The sequence below is a fragment of the Molothrus ater genome, chromosome 4, assembly GCF_012460135.2.
Source record: "Molothrus ater isolate BHLD 08-10-18 breed brown headed cowbird chromosome 4, BPBGC_Mater_1.1, whole genome shotgun sequence".
Lineage (NCBI taxonomy): Eukaryota > Metazoa > Chordata > Aves > Passeriformes > Icteridae > Molothrus > Molothrus ater.
This window is the reverse complement of record NC_050481.2, coordinates 3652170-3671230: the sequence shown is the minus strand read 5'-3', so window position 1 is coordinate 3671230 and position 19061 is coordinate 3652170. Positions and strand designations below refer to the sequence as shown.

At 45.1% G+C, this 19061-nt stretch overlaps 1 protein-coding gene across 1 annotated transcript in view; it reads left to right on the top strand.

The window, feature by feature from the left end:
• Positions 1 to 18311, top strand: part of JADE1 (jade family PHD finger 1) — a 44783-nt gene extending 26472 nt beyond the window's left edge. The window contains exons 5-11 of the mRNA XM_054514568.1: positions 2832 to 3019; positions 6950 to 7161; positions 8400 to 8567; positions 9732 to 9848; positions 12069 to 12599; positions 14185 to 14302; positions 14778 to 18311. Coding sequence (XP_054370543.1) covers positions 2832 to 3019; positions 6950 to 7161; positions 8400 to 8567; positions 9732 to 9848; positions 12069 to 12599; positions 14185 to 14302; positions 14778 to 15682 — 2239 coding nt within the window. The 3' untranslated portion in view covers positions 15683 to 18311. The remainder of the gene's footprint in view (positions 1 to 2831; positions 3020 to 6949; positions 7162 to 8399; positions 8568 to 9731; positions 9849 to 12068; positions 12600 to 14184; positions 14303 to 14777) is intronic.
• Positions 18312 to 19061: the final 750 nt, after the last annotated feature.

Here is a 19061-nt window from a genome sequence, read left to right as displayed (position 1 = left end):
CAGGCCTGTTCTGCCCATGTGAAACACAAATGTCAGAGAACTGTTTTTGGCAATGGGAGGTGATGAGAGAACATTAAAAATAGCTTCTATTTTTAAGCCAGACTTGAGCTCACTTATCATTGCTGGAAGAGCCCTTGTCAGGTGTTCCCTCTGCTTATTTCCAAGCCATAGGTTCTTTTCAAGGAACAGTTGGACAAACCAGGCTTAAGGGCTAGAGAAAACACAGCATTTATTTTGTTTTCATAGGGGGTTTTTTGTGATTTCTTTTATTAACCCAAGAAATTGATTGTGCAACGTTTCAACTGTTTTAAAAACCATCCAGATGTTCATGTAACTAAATAATGTGAGATTTTCTAGCTCTTATCCAAAAGCTCCTTATTTTCCTTACCATGTTTGTTACACATAGATACTATTTCCTGTTTCAAATTAAACAGTGCAGTCCTAAGGGCAGGAGTGTGCTGCAGCCCAGTTTATGCTTAGTAGGGGTTGGAGAAAATAAGAACAAGGATTTTTGCCATTTAATCATTCTAGATCTCTTTGAGTCAGTCCAGGCTGGCCCATAAGGCATTACCAAACATCCCACCAGTGCTGGTGGGACCACAGCAGCTCAATCCTTGATATACAGCAAAAAACTTGTGATGATGGACCACTGGTTGCTTCTTTGTAAGGTCTGTATGTGCCAGCTTTAGCCTTGGATTAAGAGGGCCTCAGGAAAGTTTGTTAGCGTTGATTTTGTTCTGTGCAGCCACCTGCAGAGTGCCCCACTAGGAGGGGCTAACCTGCACATCAGGGAAGCCCTGTCCATCCTCCTTCTGAAGGATTGCACCTGGAGCTCCAAGGACAAGGTGGCATTTTGCCCTCTGCTCTGCAGTGCAGGAGATGGGAACCCTTTCCCTGCTCCACACTGACCTATCCCAGTCCCTGCAGCACACACACATATGGTACATGTGCACTCACACTGCCTGCTCCTCTCTGATTCCTCTGTTCAGCATCTCCCAAGGCTCTGGGAGGGCTACACACACCTCCTGGGGACTTGGGCAGAGGAAAAACCTCCCAGGGGATCACTGCCCCTGTGGGCTTTGGTGGCTATAGCAGGTCCAGGTACTCACTTGGGAGAGAGCTGTTCTCTGCCAAAGGCCAATAGAGATGTTGCCCCAAATTGAAGATGATGAGAGGCAGGGAAAGAAGGCATCACAGGTGTAGGTATTGGCACAGCAGGCACCACTCCTTGTTTTCTTGTGTAGTCCTGCTGTGCACCTGCTGGTCAGAGGGGCCCTTTGATGCCTGGTTTTTGTTTTCTTTGCTCTTTCACAAAACACTCAGAGAGCTCTGCCCTGGTGCTGCTGGAGTGCAGGAACAGCTCTGAGCCTGACTTGGGGAGGGAAGGGGGTGGTTCTGTACATGGAATAAGCAATAGATGGTAGCTGATGTAGGATGGGAGCCAGGCTGTACAGGGAGCTGGTGCTAGTAAGGAACTTAGCAGTGAATAAAAGGTAGTGACTGGTGAGGGCAGAGGAGCAGGAGACAGGAGTGAGGCTGTGTGGAGATTCACTGTGAGCATGTGCTCAGAATGACAATTCAGCTCAATGGCTTTCAGTCTGTAGTAAGGATTGCCTTTTTGTTTTACTTCTTTCTAGCCCAGAAATAAAGCCAGGAAAGGGAGATGTTTTGAGGTCAGAGTCACTATGCTTGTTTCTTCTGTGCCGCTGCTGTGGCAAGGTGCTGCCCAGAGGTTATGGTTTCCACAGAGAGGGACTCTGGAAGGAATTTATGATAGAGAAGTGCCCAGTTTAAAGTACATTGTGAAGTCTGTAGCATTTGAACACTGCAATATGACCAGAAACAGTCTGGGCAGTGCAGCTAGGCCGGCAAGGCCATTCACATTTGTATTTTTCACAGCACCTCAGAAGCTTCAAATTCAGCATTTGGCTCTTGCTCACCATTTCTCGTTGCCTGAAATAAGCTAGAAAAGGGGAAGCTTGAGGGATGCGCAAGACCGAAATAGGTAGAGGATTTATAGAGATCTGTTTGTATAAATACAGGAGGATCAGGGTTTCTGCTAGGAGTTAACACGTTGGGGGCAGAATAGAGTGGGGCATGGAGGCTGTCATGCTCCTGGTGGGGCTTAGGCTGTTCCCAGCAGAGTTGTGGCAACACAGGGTGGTGCAATCTCCTCCCTTGTGGCACCAGCACCCCAAAAAATCACCTCCAGTGGTGGTGCAGGAGGCAGGCATTTGGCAGTGTGGCCTGTTGCTCCTGGAGGGACTGGGGTTGTGTTGTGAGGTGGGTTTCATCCAAGCTCAATTTCAGTGTGTGCTGTTAACTAAGAGAAAGGGCAATGTACTCTACTGAGTTAGCCAGAAATGTTTTTTTTTCATTTTTCCTTGAATGTTCTTGTGGTCACTATTTTAGTTAAACAGATTGATTTAAAAAAAAAAAAAAAGTCTTAAACCAGAGTTTTAAAGTATGTGTATATGGCAGCACTATGTAAATACAGCATCCCTGCTTTGGCTTTAAACAAGTGTGAATTTCAGGTAAGAGCAAGCACAGCTCTGTCCTCTAATATTTAATTTTATTTAGAATTCTGGCAATGAATTGGATTTCTAGACAACTCTAGTTAAACTCTTAACTCCAGTTAAGTTCTTACAATACCCCCAATCAGTTCTGGAAGTGCATGGAGCTGTTTTCCCACCTCAGTGGTGCCAGGTGATTGCTGGGACAGTTAGGTGGCTGCCGCTGCTGCTTGTTAGGCACTTAGAGCAAAGACTTTGGAATTCTCTGGAGCTGAGCCTCTCAGCACTCCTCATGGCTGCCTGCCTTGTCTGTTTCAGAGTGGTGTCTGAGACAAAAGCCGTCACCTTCACGCGGCCCAGGAAATTCATCGTGTCCTCGGGCGCGGAGCCGCCGGAGCTGGGCTACGTGGACATCCGGACCCTGGCGGACAGCGTGTGCCGCTACGACCTCAACGACGTGGACGTGGCGTGGCTGCAGCTGGCCAATGAGGAGTTCAAAGAAATGGGTGAGCACTCAGGGATTTGGTGCCTTTCTGTGTCTTCTTAAAGCTGGAAGTCTGAAGGATAATTTCAGGGGGTACCGGTTGTCGGTTTTTTTGGGTTTGGATTGAAGGCACTCGAGACAGTAATTTGGGTTTGGACTCAAGTGTTTATTATTTCTCATCAGTAAAACAGTCTCATTACTGTGAGTTCAGCAGCTTTTCATTAGAAGGCATAAAATGGCCAACAATCTCTTGTTATAAGGTCTTTTAAGACTAAACTATCCAATTAAGAACTGACACCTAGATTATTTTCATTTTTATCCTGAGAACTGATCTTTGGAAGCACACAATGTGGATTTTTCTGCCCATTTATAAAATGCTGCCCAAACCATGAAGAAGAAGGAAGAAACTTAGGACGACACCTTGTGCCCTCCATCTTGCTTCTATTTACAACATACTAAAAATCCCAAAACTTAAATTTCTCACTGAGTGATGCACTTACACTGCTCTCTATAATCTGTTTCACACTTTTGTGGATTTTAGTCTATCTTGAAGTCTAGGAAACTTTCTCCATGAATGAGAGTCAAAGTCAGTGCTCCCCTGGGGGTCAGGCCACTCCAGAGCAGACAGAGAAATATTCCCAGTGCCCTGGGTCTCCACAGGCAGCAGTGGGAAGAAGTAGTAGGTGTATGAGCAAGTAGTAATCATGTGAGCAGAGCTGATGTGATTAAGCCCTAAGATAGATGTTGATAACTCCTGTGTTTTATCTGCTTAGACCTGGTCAGAATCTGGCCACATGTTTTTTTCTCTGCTGCTTTCCATCTCACAAAGTTCCCAGTTTGCCATCTTGGTTCTCAAAGGCAGCATCAGAGAGACCACTCTGGTAGTTTTTCCAGGCAGTCCTATTTCATTATTTTAGCTCATGGTGTTCAGTCCAGAGAAGGCAAGACAAATTGTTTGGCAGGTTTAGAGAATCTGTGCCAGCAGAGTGGCACAGGGAATGGGACAGGAAGGAATTCCTGCACTGATTTATTGGAGGGAGCTCCCAGGCCTCACTCTGACTGTGTGCTGTAGTTCCAAAACATTGTTTGGCAGAGGGAAAATGCTGTGCCAGCTAGAAGAGGTTTGGACATGTTGGTGAACACTTTTGGTTTTTGTTTTGGCCCTGTGGCAGTTCCCTGCTTTGGGCTGCAGTTTAGTCAAACATGTTTTACCTGGCTGTAGCCCATTGGTGGCATGGCTGAAGAGCTGGTAAACCACAAAATGACCATTTATAACTCTGTTTCTCCATTCTAAACCAACACATGAAATAAACAGGTGATGTCTTGGCCTGGTCTCTTATCCAGGCCTTTTTTCCAGATCTCACATCAGCCCTGCTCAGGTTTAGTGTTGGGCTTAGAGGATTGCAGTTTACAATTCCAGAGTTTAGGTTACCTTTCCAGTTATCTTCAGGAGAACAGCAGCAGCAAGTTCCCTTGGCTTTCCTCAAGGGAAAAATGTACTTTTTATTGTTTGTTTGGTATCCTTTTATCCAGTCTATCTGCTTTTTGCCAAAACCAGACAAGGGCTCCTATACCTTGTGCTCACAATGGGTGTGAGCAGCACAAGAGGGGCAGATTTGTACCTCTGCAGGGAGCCCAATTCTGCTACACCAGCATAACCTTTAAAAGTACATGCAGCACATGGCACAGTGAACAGCTAGAATTTGTTGGATCTCAGGTTTTGCTGTAGTTTCTTGGAGTTTGTTTGCTCTAAATCATTACCCACTCAGTTTTGCTGTATGCAGAGGGAAGGAAATGCTCATGTCAGTACCAGGCAGTGTTGGGGGTCTTGAAACATGTACATGGGTGCTTGGTCAGACACTGCAGATACTACAAATGGGCATTTGGAAAGTGAGCTGCTTCCTGATCTGCACCTGGAGCACTTCCTTATGGTGTCCCTGGGGCCATGAGTTCCCTGTGTTTCCTTTGATCCCTGTAGGAGTGCTTCAGGTACTGAGAACATGCAGTGGTTGTTGTAAAAGGATAACTGTGAACATCTGAACAGGAGCTGCAGCCCCTGCTCCCCTTTCTGTAACCCTTGCAAATGCACAGGCCTGTCACTGTCATATTTTCTGAAAAATCCCTTTGCCAGGATTTCTTCTCCTGGGAAGTTGAGAAGCCTGAGAGAAAAATGTCAAAAATAATTATCTGATTGCTTCTCCTGTGTTTGCTGCTTTGGAATGTGGTCTGGACATTGTTTGCCAACAGGTGCATGTTTGATTGGTTTCATGTGAATTGTTTTGACTTAATGACCAACCACCATCAGCTGTGTCAGACTCTGAGGAATCAGTCATGAGTTTTATTATTCATTCTTGTTAAGCCTTCTGTCTGTATCCTTTCTCTTTCTTTAGAATAGAATAGAATAGAATAGAATAGAATAGAATAGAATAGAATAGAATAGAATAGAATAGAATAGAATAGAATATGCCTTCTGAGAGCATGGAATCAGATTCATCTCTTTCCTTGTCCTGGGGACCCTAAAAACTCCACACAGGCAGTCAGTCACATCTCCAAGGGTCACTTACAAAGTGAGAGCAGATAGGATTCAGTTGGAAGCTGGTGTCAAACCTGCCATCATCTGCTTTGCTGGTGCAGCAGTTCTGGGTGCAAGGCAAAATCCTTCATCAGCAGATTTCGAATGTTCCCTCTTGCTACTTTTCAGCTGCTCAGTTTGGGTAGCATGGGATGCACTGATCCCTGCTGCAAGGATTTACCTGTCAGCAAGGGAAGCTGGAAGTACTTTTGTGGAGTGTTGGTCTTCTGATCTGGAGGAGCTAGAGAGGTTTTTTATTCTTTGTTTTGTGGGATTTTTTGGCTCAGTTTTTCACAGGGAAAGCTGAAAGAGTTTTCTTGTTAAAACACCTATCCTGGGGTTGCCATCTCCTCTTTGTCCTAGTTTCAGCTAGGATAGAGCTAATTTCTTCTCAGTAGCTGTTACAAGGTGATGTGGTTTGGATTTGGAATGAGAATGGTGTTGATAACACACTGATGTTTTGGGGTCTGTGGTTATCCTAAGTCAGGGGCTTTTTTTTTTTTTTCCCTTGTTCTTTTTTCTTTCATGCTCTGCCAGGGAGGAGGTGAGCAAAAGAAACTGGGAGGGAGCATAGCCAGGACAGGTGACCCAAAGTGACCTAAAGGGATATTCTCCATGACAGATGGTCATGTCTAGGATATAAACTGGGGGACTTACTTGAGAAGGGAGGCCTTTCAATTTCCAAACAAATCTGAATTATAAAATGCCACAACATAATGGGTCTGTAGCTGTGTGTCATGAATAATTTTCTGATGGATGCTGTTGGAAAAGAGCAAATTTCACATTAGATATTGCATTTAGTTATTGTCCCAGATTCAATGTACAATTTTTCACTTTTTTAAACAAATTAATTTATTGTTGTAGGATCTGATGGAGACCTCATTTGGGATTGCATCCTGTTGGGCTGGAACTTGTGATAAACCAACAACTGTTGTTAGAAATTGCAGATTCCCTCCAAGTATCATAGCAGATTTTGCCATTGATTTTCTCCCCCTGCTCAATCACTTTTGGTTCAAAATACTTCCAAATCTTTCATCAAAGAGTCAACATCTGGGTGGCAAAATTGGAGCAAAAGCCATGGATGGTGCTGTCCCAGAAGGAAAAATAAGAACAAGACCAGGAAGCCAGATTCAGTCTTGGAAAGTTTTTCTTAGAATTTGAAGGACTTGGGCATCCACTTTTGTTAGTTATAAGACAACTTTGCCATATTTTTGCAGTTCCCCTGGTTTATGCTGAAACTGGCATGGTTATCTAGGAATGGAATGCACCTACATGGGGATTGGCTGTGTCCACTCAGCTGTTCAGAAAGAAGGTGGAGCTGCTCGTGGTGATGTTTTATCGCTCTTTTCTTAAAGTATGTGACCAACTGCTGTTTTTCAGGGATGCTGGAGCTGGATGAGTACACCATGGAAAGGGTGATGGAGGAGTTTGAGCAGCGCTGCTACGATAACATGAGCCACGCCATCGAGACAGAGGAAGGGCTGGGCATCGAATACGACGAGGACGTTGTCTGTGACGTCTGCCAGTCTCCAGACGGAGAGGACGGCAATGAAATGGTGTTCTGTGACAAATGCAATATCTGTGTGCACCAGGTATGGCAGCAGCACGGTGTCAGGTGGTAGCAAACTGTTCCTAAAGGGCAATCAGTAGGGACACAGGCGGGGTTTATTCCAGAGAGCTGTGCTAAGGTAGCACTGCTGTGTGACACCTTTGTGTGGTAGTTCAGAAGTTTTCTTCACATAAGAGATACAGTTTTAGCCTGTTTCCATGGATACTTCTTACTCTGGCAGGTGCCTTCCCATCAGCCTGTCCTTCCTTTCCAGTTTTAACAAGTTTCTGTTGTCATTCAGCGTTTGGAAACATTGCTGGTTGAGCCAGCAATGTGCCTTGGTGGCCAAGAAGGCCAGTGGCATCCTGGCCTGCATTAGGAATTGTGTGGCCAGCAGGAGCAGGGAGGTCATTCTCCCCCTGTGCTCGGCACTGGCGAGGCTGCACCTTGAGTGCTGTGTCCTGTTCTGGGCCCCTCAGTTTAGGAAGGATGTTGAGATGCTTTAATGCATCCAGAGAAGGGCAACAAGGCTGGTGAGGGGCTTGGAACACAGGCCATATGAGGAACGTTTGAAGGAGCTGGGGTTGTTTAGCCTGGAGAAGAGGAGGCTTAGAGGTGACCTTATTGCTCTCTCCAACTTCCTGAAGGGAGCTGTAGACAGGTGGGGGGATCAGTCTCTTCCACCAGGCAGCACTGACAGAACCAGAGGACACAGTCTCAAGCTGCATCAGGGAAGGTACAGGTTGGATATTAGGAAAAAATTTTTCACCAAAAGAATAATCAAGTGCTGGAATGCTCTTCCCATGGTGGTAGAATCACCATCTCTGGATGTGTTGAAAAAAAGACTGGCCATGGCACTTGGTGCTACAGTATAGTTGAGGTCTTAGGGCATAGGTTGGACTCGATGATCTTAGAGGTCTCTTCCAACCTCACCATTCTGTGATTCTCTGATGAAGGACTAGGCCTGTGACAGGTCTAAGTACAAATGACAGGTACACAGATACATCCACAAGATACACTGAGCAAAGTTGTATTTTCAGACCAGTAGGGTTTCTCTGACAAATCAAACCTGCAACTTAAGTGCATTAAAGCTGATGGTAATGGGGATAGAGGGCTCCGTAAGGACGCGACCTTCTGAAAAACCTGCCCTTAATTATTTGCCATCCTGCACTTTTCCCTCTGAGTAAAAACAACTTGGAGAGAGATATGTGAGGCTGCGTGTAAAAGAATCACTGAGGTGTTTGCTGTGCTCTCTTTGCCCCGCTGCCCGTGGGGACGCAGGCGTGCTACGGGATCCTGAAGGTGCCCGAGGGCAGCTGGCTGTGCCGGACCTGCGCGCTGGGCGTCCGGCCCAAGTGCCTGCTGTGCCCCAAGAAGGGCGGCGCCATGAAGCCCACCCGCAGTGGCACCAAGTGGGTGCACGTCAGCTGTGCTCTCTGGATCCCAGAGGTGGGTGCTGCTTGCTTCTTGGAACCATGAATGCTGAGAATTGCAGGCTTTCTGTGCTGATTCTCGGCCTGGCTGCTGAGAAGTTTTAGACTTTCTGTGCTCACCCCCAGAGAAAGCTGCTTTTGACCTGAGGCCGTGGCGAAGTTTCCAAAATTGAATTGTAAAAATCGTGGAACATGGATTATGGGTGTGTAGTTTGAATAGAAGTGTGGAATGTCGCAGGGTGGAAAACTTAAGAGTTTAAGGTTTTAGAATATAGTAATATATATAAAGCAAGATGGAGGTTTGGTCCTCTTCTTCACCTTCTTCTTCATGGGTTTGGGTGGTTTTGTGTAATTGGACAGAAAAGTCCGCATTGTGGACTTAGAGTGATTAGTTATTGGGTTAAAAGTAAAAATAATGTAGGTGTCATTTCTTAATTGGACAGTTTATCCTTACAGGCCTTGTAGAAAGAGAGATACAGCTCCATTTTTTAGTTTGTTAGAGTGAAGTACTGTAGAACTCACTGTTTGTGAGACTGTAATATAGATAAATACAAATAAATATCTGAGTCCCAACAAGAAATAGCATCTTGCACATTTAATCCTGACCCTGGCAAAAAAAGAAGCAAAGACTCCACAGGCGCTGGTCCTGGGATTCTGGGAGAGAAAAAAAAACCTCCTTAAAGCATTATTCAATTTCAAAATGTAGTATAAAAGCTTCTTGGTTAGGTAAAAAGCCTGGCAGGGGATGATGCTTCACCTGTAAAGAAACTAATTAAATCCCCTCTGTCAGTCAGAATTAGGCCTTGGAAAATGAGGCCTTTGCTGCTGGCAAAGCTCATTTAACAAGGACACCAGATAGCATTTCACTTTGTAAACAGAACATTAAAGGTGAATCAGGGAAGTTTGACTATGAGAACCCACAGGAATTCTGTCAGATTCAAAGTGTTCATCCTGTATGATAATCTTAAATTGATGGGCTTCACCTTGAAACTGGTTGGTTTGTTCACAAAGTGAGAAACTGATCTTTTTTAAAAAAGAGTTTTAGATCCTGATAAAATGAGGAATTTGGGACACACTTAGTTGTGTATACACAAGGAATTTGACTTCTTTAATAAATTTGTTTTTCTTTTCAGTTAACGGTGTCATAGTCACTCCAGTTTTTTGACCATTTTTCTCTTAGGTGAGCATCGGAAGCCCCGAAAAAATGGAACCCATCACAAAAGTTTCCCACATTCCCAGCAGTAGGTGGGCACTGGTGTGCAGCCTTTGCAATGAAAAAGTTGGAGCTTCTATACAGGTAATTGAACCACATAAATATCCACATGTCTTTTCTTCTGTCAGTTTTTAGTAGATAGGAAAATGTGTTTGCTCATTGTTACTGTGGACTTAACTGACCTGATCTGCACCAGAGCATTTTACACTGGGCAGTGTTGTTTCATGTGCATATTTATTTTGGGTTGTTAGCTGTAAGGCACCTGTAGACCCTTTACAGTGGAAAACCACTCAGAAATGTTAAATAATCCTTTTAAGAACAGTTTTAAAATCTAGAAAGACTGAGAAAACATATTACCAGACCTCAGCTTTTTGAAAGAGGAGACACTGGGACAACAGACAAGATGTTGGTCTCCTTTACTTGAGAATAAATGAGGGAGTGTAAGGACAGGTGACCCATTAGGAACAGTGTTGTGTTTGTGTAGAAAAAGACAGAAAGATGTAATTTACCATTGTGGTGATGCTCCTCACCCTCAGAGCACTTCCAGCAGCAAAACAATCCTCAGGAAGCTCCCTGAGACAGAGAGGGGTGATACTACAGTCTCATAAGGAGGCTGGAGTGGAGCTTTTTCTTCTGGGGCTAGCCTAGTGGTCAGACCAGCATTAGGACACAAAAATGGCTCAAGTCCTACACTGCTTTGAAATGAGTTTATCCCCATTTCCCTTTTCTCCTCTGCCCCAAGTTACTTGATTGAGGCTGCCAGGAAGAGCAGTAAATCAGCAACACAGCAGTAGTTCCAGTGAAACCTATCACAGGCCACTTCCATGTGAGGAATGTATGAAATAGTAAGTGTTAACTAGAGAAAATAAATCTGTCCACAGCATATAAATTTGCAACCATAATCCCTCCTTGCAGAGCCATCCCCTTCCTCTTGGCTGCTGTTACTTAGCTGAAGCTGGTTTTGTCTGTTCTCCAGGCCACTTTCTGATATGTGCACAACAATTAGGAAAAGTGGCAGCTGGAAGTGTGTGTCAGGCTGGTCAGGGAGCAGCTGCAATAAGCTGGGAAAAGCAAGATTGCTTATTCCCCCAGGTTCAGCAGATTTCCTCCCAGTGAGACAGCCTTTCCTCTCTTCTCCCAACAAAAAGTGAGCTGCAGTAAGAGCTAATTATGGCTAAAGCACTTCTCTGTGTACTGCCCACTGTTCCAGTTGGGATGCTCCTGGCCTGTTTGTTAGTAGGAGAGGAAAGGGCAAAAGATGCTTGGTATTTTTAAATTCCTTTTATATGTTGCTTTTATTAAAGACTGCTCATTTGAAACCTGTGCAGTTTAAACCCTGCCATACCTTTATAAGCCATCTGGCTGCTGAGTCAACCTGAGCAGGAAAACCCAGAGGGGAGAGAAATTTGGCTTCTTTACAAGCACTGTATAAACATCCCAGTGCACTGTGTTGCTCTTTCAGGGTCGGTGGCTTGTGTTAAACATAGTTTTGTTTCCTAGTTAGGAGCACTAATGCTCATTTCCACTTCAAATCCTGTTCACCAGAGGTGTGAGTGTCCAAACACATATGTTTATGTATATATACATATTTATACGTATTTAAACCTTTCAGCTGGTGGTGTGTGTGATGGAATTTTGCACAAGGAAATTAGATATAATGGAAATGAAGTGCTAAATCAGCTGAACTAGTGCCCATCACTCTATGATGGCCGAGTTCACTGAGTAGGAGAAAAATGACAACATTTGAATTTCCTGTTCTCCTCCTCTCCAAGGTGAAGGCTGTGAAATGAAGTAATGGTTGACAGTGATTTAATATTTGACATTATAAAAGTGGGATAATGGGGGAAAAAATTCCCTTTGGTTGAGGCCTTTTGGATAGCTTGGATCCAGGTGCTGGGAAAGACTTTTAATTAAAAGTCTCAGACTGGCCTGGAGCCACCACAATGTTTTTTCTTCCCTCTGGTGCTGGCACATTCCAAAGGGGAACACTTTACTTTGGTAATGGCGCTGTGCACAAGTGGCTCTGGTGTCACTGGGAATGTTCCTCTTGTGGCTTTTTGTGCATGGAATAGTGTGGTGGGGCTGGAGGGGGGTTAAACACTCCTGTCCCTCTGGGCCACTTGATCCTGGAAGCACTAAGTCATAACCCCAAGTAAAGGGAGCAAGGAAGTGCGTGCAGCTTAGAAGCAGAGCGCGGTGACAGGGTTCTTCTTCCAAAGCAGCCCCGACTTCTCCGACAGTTTTAGGCAGTGTGGCTTCTTAACTTCTACATTTATTTGGTTAATTGTAATTCATGTTCTCTAGTGTTCAGTGAAGAACTGCAGAACAGCCTTTCACGTCACCTGCGCCTTTGACCGCGGCTTGGAGATGAAGACCATCCTGGCAGAGAACGACGAGGTGAAGTTCAAGTCCTACTGTCCCAAGCACAGCTCCACCAAGAAAGCGGATGCTGAGACTCTGAGTGAAAGCCCAGCTCAGGAGAACAGGAATGGGATTCAGGACACCTCCCTTCCTGCCCACATGGACCCTTTCCACAGCATGGATCAAAACCAGGAGGAGGCCCACAGGGTCAGCGTCCGCAAGCAGAAGCTCCAGCAGCTGGAGGACGAGTTCTACACCTTCGTTGAGTCTTTGGAAGTGGCCAGAGTGCTGCGGCTGCCTGAGGAGCCCGTGGAATTCCTTTACCAGTACTGGAAACTGAAGAGGAAATCCAATTTCAATAAGCCTTTGATTACCCCAAAGAAGGATGAGGAGGACAATCTGGCTAAACGGGAGCAGGATGTTCTGTTCAGGAGGCTGCAGCTCTTCACACACCTCCGGCAGGACCTGGAGCGGGTAAGCCCCGGCACTGCCCGTGCTGGCCACAGTTAGCTGAGTTCCCAGACTGTGCTCAGCCTGAGTGCAGCTGGGCTCAGAGCTGTGCTGTCAGGCAAGGCCATTAAACACTAAATTTCTCCAGAGCACAGCAATTGCCCTTTGCACACAGAGGTCAGTCACGGGGCCAGCAGGTCTTGGCGTGTAGCATTCAATCACCTGCAACTGCACTGTCGTGTTTTTGCCCGTGCCTTTTTACTGATTAACTCTGACTGTACTGCAGCCCCCAGCTGAAGCCTTTTCAGCCTTTAAGGGCTTTCCATGCTCCTTTCACCCAGTGAAAAGGATGATGAAACTTACCTTGTTTTGCAGCAGATCTGTTCCTCTTTGGCATACCAGAGTAGGATGATCAGTGTAGGAGGGAGGTAAATGATGTTTGATTTATTTAGATTTTGAATGTTTGAAGAACAGTTCAATAAGCTCAGTTTGGTGTTTCAGTAAGTACATCTGATCCTGAGTTCCTTTCTTTTTGGGTTAATTTAGGAGCTCTTAGAGCCATAAAGAACACTGAAATTAGTTTTTCACGTCCCTGCAGCACGTGGCTCCTGTGGGCCATGGACGAAAGCGGCTCAGGAGGTCCTACCTCAGTAACCTGTAGGTGAACCAGAGCCTCTCTTTCATAATACTGTCTAATCTTTAAATCAGGACAGCAGGTTCTCATGGATGTTCTGCATCCTTTCTAAAGGATCCTGATGCCTAATTACTCTTAAAATGAATTGCTGTAGTTTTTGATTTTTCTCCTAGTTTCAACTCCAGCCCAAGGACCTTCTGTAGCTGTTCAGATGGCCCAGATCCTAGCTGTTACCTGGGATCTTTTGTTCCTGCTCCATGTGCTCAAGCTTTCTTGTCATCTTCTCTTTGATCAGCTAAATAATTAGTTTGTAACTATGTTCTCTGGATCTTAAATTATTGTGTGTGAATCCTTTCATTTCTAAATGTGATGTCAAACCAGGATATGTGATTTTAGTAATATTTTAATGTTTGACTACTCTGTTCCCACTGATTGTACATTCAAGATAATTTGGATTTTAAAAAAGGGACCTTTGCAAAAACAAACACACTTGTTACATTTCTCCAGATCAGGCCACAAGGTTGTAATTCACAGGGCACCACCTTGCACCACTGACAGAGGAGCCTTAGAATCATCCACCTGTGCTTGCTTCTCAGTCATTCCCTCACCTGGGAAGTATTAAATACTGAGTACATTTCAAGGATTTCCAACATTTCCCTAGATTTCGTGTGTCTGTGACTCAGGTGTTTGTAGGAATTACTTCTGTGCTGTGGTTCTCCAAATCTGGTGGAATAATCTGTCAATTAAATTGTCTGTCAATTCAACAGATAATTTGTTAGTTAAACAGACTGTTCTCTAAGAATTGTGTTGAAGGCAGTTACATTTAAATTGTTTAAACTGAAATGGTTTAAATTCAATTGTACACCATTTGTTTAAATGGTGTATGGTATTCCAGGTGAATTAATTCAAAGCACAGGTAGGGCAGTATCCTGGGAATACAGTTCCTGTAAAACCCACGCCCTTGCTGTCTTCCAGGTGCGTAACCTCACTTACATGGTGACGCGGAGAGAAAAAATCAAGAGATCTGTTTGCAAAGTTCAGGAACAGATATTCAACAGCTACACAAAGCAGTTGGAACAAGAAAGAGTTTCAGGTATGCCTCAGTGTTCCCTTCCTCATGTCAGAGCACAGGGACAAGGTTTGCTTACAGGCTGTGAAGGACAAACAGGGCCTCATTTGTTCTCATTTCATTCCTCAGAAAGATAAATACCTTCACAATTCCTGCAGTGGCCAGATTATCCTTGAACTGTTGCGTAACTAATAAACCATATTTTAGATAGCACCAGGGAGATCCACTTGCTGGTTGCTTTTTGCCTCTGTCTCTGAGGACAGGGAGTGTTAGGACTTGTGTTTGCTACAAGTGTAATTAGGTGCAGGTACAGGAAGATGAAACCATGACATAGCCACAGAGTTATCACCTAAAAGTGCAGGACAGGCAGCCAAATCCCCATTTCTGATGTGAACACGTCAGGCATGAGGAGCAGAGTTAAAACAGGTACACTGCAAACTGTTGTTTATCCCCACAGCTATGGGATTGCTTGACTTGAACTTAGTTTGCTTCCATGCAGGTGTGCCTTCCTCACTCTCCTCCATGGAAAGCACGGTGCTGTTCAACAGCCCGTCGCTGGGCCCCGACGCCCCCAAGATCGAGGACCTGAAGTGGCATTCTGCGTTCTTCAGGAAGCAGATGGGCACTTCTCTGGCCCACTCCTTGAAGAAACCCCACAAGAGGGACAGGGTAAGAGACAGGTCTGGGAACGACAGCAAATCCCTGCTGGGACAGCCCAGCCCAAGGGAAGGAGGTGCAGCTCCAGGCAGCTTTTTCAGTTTTGACAAGCCCTTGGCCGAGACGCGGATCGCGTCGGCGCAGCAGAAGAACGGCGTCGTTCTAGCAGAGCACAGGAAGAGAAGGGACAATCGCCCACAGTGTGAGGGGACGAAGGCAGAGCTGAAGGAAAAGACTTCTAAACACAACCACAAACCCTTGAGACCCACAGAACTCTCTCAGAGGCAACTGGAAAACAAAAGGGCTGTCAACCACTCCGGTGGGAGGTCAGCAGCGCCTGGCACTCGGAGGGATATAGTGCCTAAATGTAACGGGGGTCTGGTCAAAGTGAACTCTAATCAGACAGTAGTTAAAGTGCCTACCACGCCCACGAGCCCGGGGAAAAACTGGGGCGGATTCCGAATTCCAAAGAAGGGGGAGAGGCAGCAGCAGGGGGAGAGCCTGGAGGAGGCCTGCCGCCAGAACTCGGGCTACCCCTACCTGGGCGTGGGCAGAGTTGCAGCCAAGGAGAGGACAAAGAGCAAGTTAAAGCCTGACAGTGAGAACGATGGTTACGTCCCCGACGCCGAAATGAGCGACTCGGAGCCAGAAGTGGCTGAGAAGAAGTGCAGGCAGCAGAGGCTCAGCCCCAGCAGCAGCATCGGCAGGAGGACGGACATTATCCGGAGGAGCATCCTGGCCACCTGACTGGACGCGGGGATGGGGTCACCAGAGTCACACTGCCTACAAGCCAACTCCACCTTACCCATCCCTGTGAGAGAGGAGCATGCTTAGAGCTACAGACTGACAAAATGAAAGCCCATTTTTCTGAGTTGTATGTTTACATGCACTTAAAGCTGTTTTAAGCTCTTTGATTTTGTTTTGTTTTTTTTTTTTTTCTTTCTGCCCCATCCACACCCCCTCATCCTTCCCATTTCTGTGAGAAGGCTGAATCTCCCTTATGTGCAACTTTCTTGAGTAAGTAGGAGAGTGACATCACTACTAAAACAGGAGTTGGGATGCACACAACTCAAAAAAAATGTTTTACAAGAGGCTGGGGGAGGGCAGGAGGAATCAGGCTGCGTTCATCCCTTCTAGCTAAAAGGCACTGAAAATTTTACTCCCTCGCCCTGACTTCTGGAAAAGCACAAGCTCTTAATTTAACTCGTGTGTATTGAATGGAAGATGGTGGTTAGACCATCCTGCACTGCACTGGTAAGTCCCATGACAAATGCTCCCCATCCCTGGGCAGGGGCTGCTCTCTCTCCTCTCTTTGCAGGATGTGTTCTGTTGTGTTCAGTTTGAGCACAGGTGGCAGCTCAAACCCCTCGCTATGCTCCAGAGTTTACATGTCAGTGATGACCAGGCACAGCCAGATGTTGCACTGGAGGAGGAGGAGAAAGGGACAGGGCAGGGCTTGAGAGATGGGGACTGACACAAAGGATGTTCCCAAATGGCTCAGTTCTGAGCAAGGGACAGCTTTGGGGGTTCCAGCACTCCGTGGAATAACCTGTCACCCATGGTCAGGCACCTGCCTTCAGGAGTGTGATGACAATTCCAGACAGAAGTTTTCTATGGCACTAGTTAGGAGGATTTCCCAAAGGCCACCACAGATGCACTAATGATATGTACTGGGAGAGTCAGGCTTATGACACTAAAAGGTTGCTTTAAATGGACACAAATATATATTTTTAAATAGGATAAAACACAAAGGCAATACATTGTGATTAGCTCTTTACAGTCAAGCAAAGAAAAAACTATTTCGTTCTATGATGGATTAGATTTGATGGAAAAGGGAACTTGTATTCTGACTGTGTACTTTTTTAATAATTGCAAGTGGCAATAATGAGTAAGCTGTGAGCAATAATCTGAACAGGTTGTGAGGATACTGTTTTGTACTGAGTGCACACACTGCAGTGGAGCATTAAGAGCCTGTCCATTTTGGAATTTTTCATAGATGTAGGAGAGGTACGTACTGGTGAAAAAGTAGCAGCAGCAATGTGTTAAAGACAGGCATAAAGACAGGCATCCTTCTCCTCCCCTTTCCCACTCTCAGCCTGCTGTTATGGCATCCACTCACCTTGGAATGCCTGACCCTTGCCTCCCGAGGAGGGAACACTGACAACACAGAATTCCTCTGCCATAGGACTGAGGATTCAATCAGAAAGTAAAAAAGGCTTAACACCCTATCTTGCTATGCAAGTTAATGTTATCAATTAAATATTTCACCAGAATGCATCTCTGTTTTAAAACTCATAAGTCTTAACCTTTTGAGGAAGGGGAATTTTATGTAAGATAATACACTTTCAAAATCCTGTTGCTGGTCCCAAGAATAAATACATGATTTACAGAGGTGAAAGTCAGGCAGGGCACTGGTGACTGAGGTTACGTAGCCACTCTTGGGATGTCTTCAAAATAGAAACAGCAGACAGACAAAAGGTAAAAGCCAGTAAGTTCTACTGAACATCCAGCAACGTTCTCCAGACAGGCACTGGTATTTTCTGTAAGGAAGAAGCTCATGACCACACAGGAATTGTCAAGCCATAGATGGAATGCCCTAAATTTGGATTCTGAGCAAACCTTTAACCTCACCCCCCTTGGACAGAGGTACCTTGTTAATTTGCACTATATGATGAACACTTGTGTTGTGCAGAGTGAATGCCTTAGCTGCTTTGTCCCCTGGCACTGAGGGCAGGAAGCTTTGTGAGGTTTCCAGTGGAGCTGACCCCAAACCAAAAAGGCTGTGGTACGACCAGCTCTGTAGGTTCGTTTTGTCCCTGTGCTTAGCCCTCAGCAGGAGGTGCTGCAGTGACAAACCCACCCCTGGGATGTACTGGGATTTGCTGGATTTCTGTTTCCAAGTGTGACCTTTCCTTGTGCTGACTGACCAAGAGATCTTTGATATGATCCGTGTGTTCTGTCCAACCGTAGGCTAGTTGAATGTCTGTAGAGTTGCCTGGAATGCCATTTGTTAGGTCATAAACTCACACAGATCTAAATGAAGGGTTCGTGTTGTGTACAGATCTTGATTTCAAAAGTTTGAGACAATTGTGATGACATTTGTAAAACTTGTACAGATTTTTCACTATGTGCCTAGCTTTGGTGTCCATTCAGCTGAAATTAATTAAAAAAAAAGGTGCATGAAGAGAAACAGAAATAAAAAAGTATATGTAGAGATGACTATTTTATATTACATGGCCCAATCCTGTATTTATTTTCTCCCTTTTTTGAAGTATTTCTAAAGACCTAGTTGAAACAGCTGTATTTTTTGTTAAAATATTCCGTAGAATTGTGCCTTTTGTCTGTATGTGAATAAATGCTGTACATTTTTGCAGTATCCTTGCCAGCAGTGGTGTAGACCTCCCTGTAATTGTATTTGGGTTCTTACAAAACCACTTCACTGCAATGGTCTGAACAGCTTTTATAGATTAGTACAGGTATCATCATGCACACTACAGCTACAAGATTTAGTACATTTTTAAGGTTTTTAAGGGTTTTTTTTAGTTACTGACAGTTGTGCCCATCCCATCAGCAGCACACTGAGTGGTTTTCCCCTTGGCATCCTCACAGAGATGTTCCTTACCTCAAAACATTTACATTTGTAGACAGAGGATGTCCTTGCACAGTCCATGATCTCTGTACTTGTTCCACTGGAAAAGGAACCTGAGCTTTGAACCTGTGGATCTTTGGGATAATCAGGCTGAAAGTTCATTCACACTCTGAACTGGCTGGGGTCATGCATTACTGAGGGAACATTTTCTTGTACAGCAGGATTTCCAGATGAGGATTCCTCTAAACTCCAGATGCAGAAATACAGAATGGACGTGGTGCTGAGCAAGAAAAGGCTGTGAAAGGACACCCTGAGCAATTCATCTTGAAAAAAACAGATCTCCCAATTTGGGAGCAGCCTCCTCTAGCCACCTCAGGGAAATAAAGGAGTTGGTGGGTCTATGATGAGCTTCATGTCACCACATTCCTCTTGTGACCAAGACAGAAACCTTTTCTTTTCCTTTGTCACCTGCTGGAATTGCTCTGCTGCCCCTTGCTTTGTGTCATCCCTGCAGTTCCTGTTCTGGCAAACAGCCAC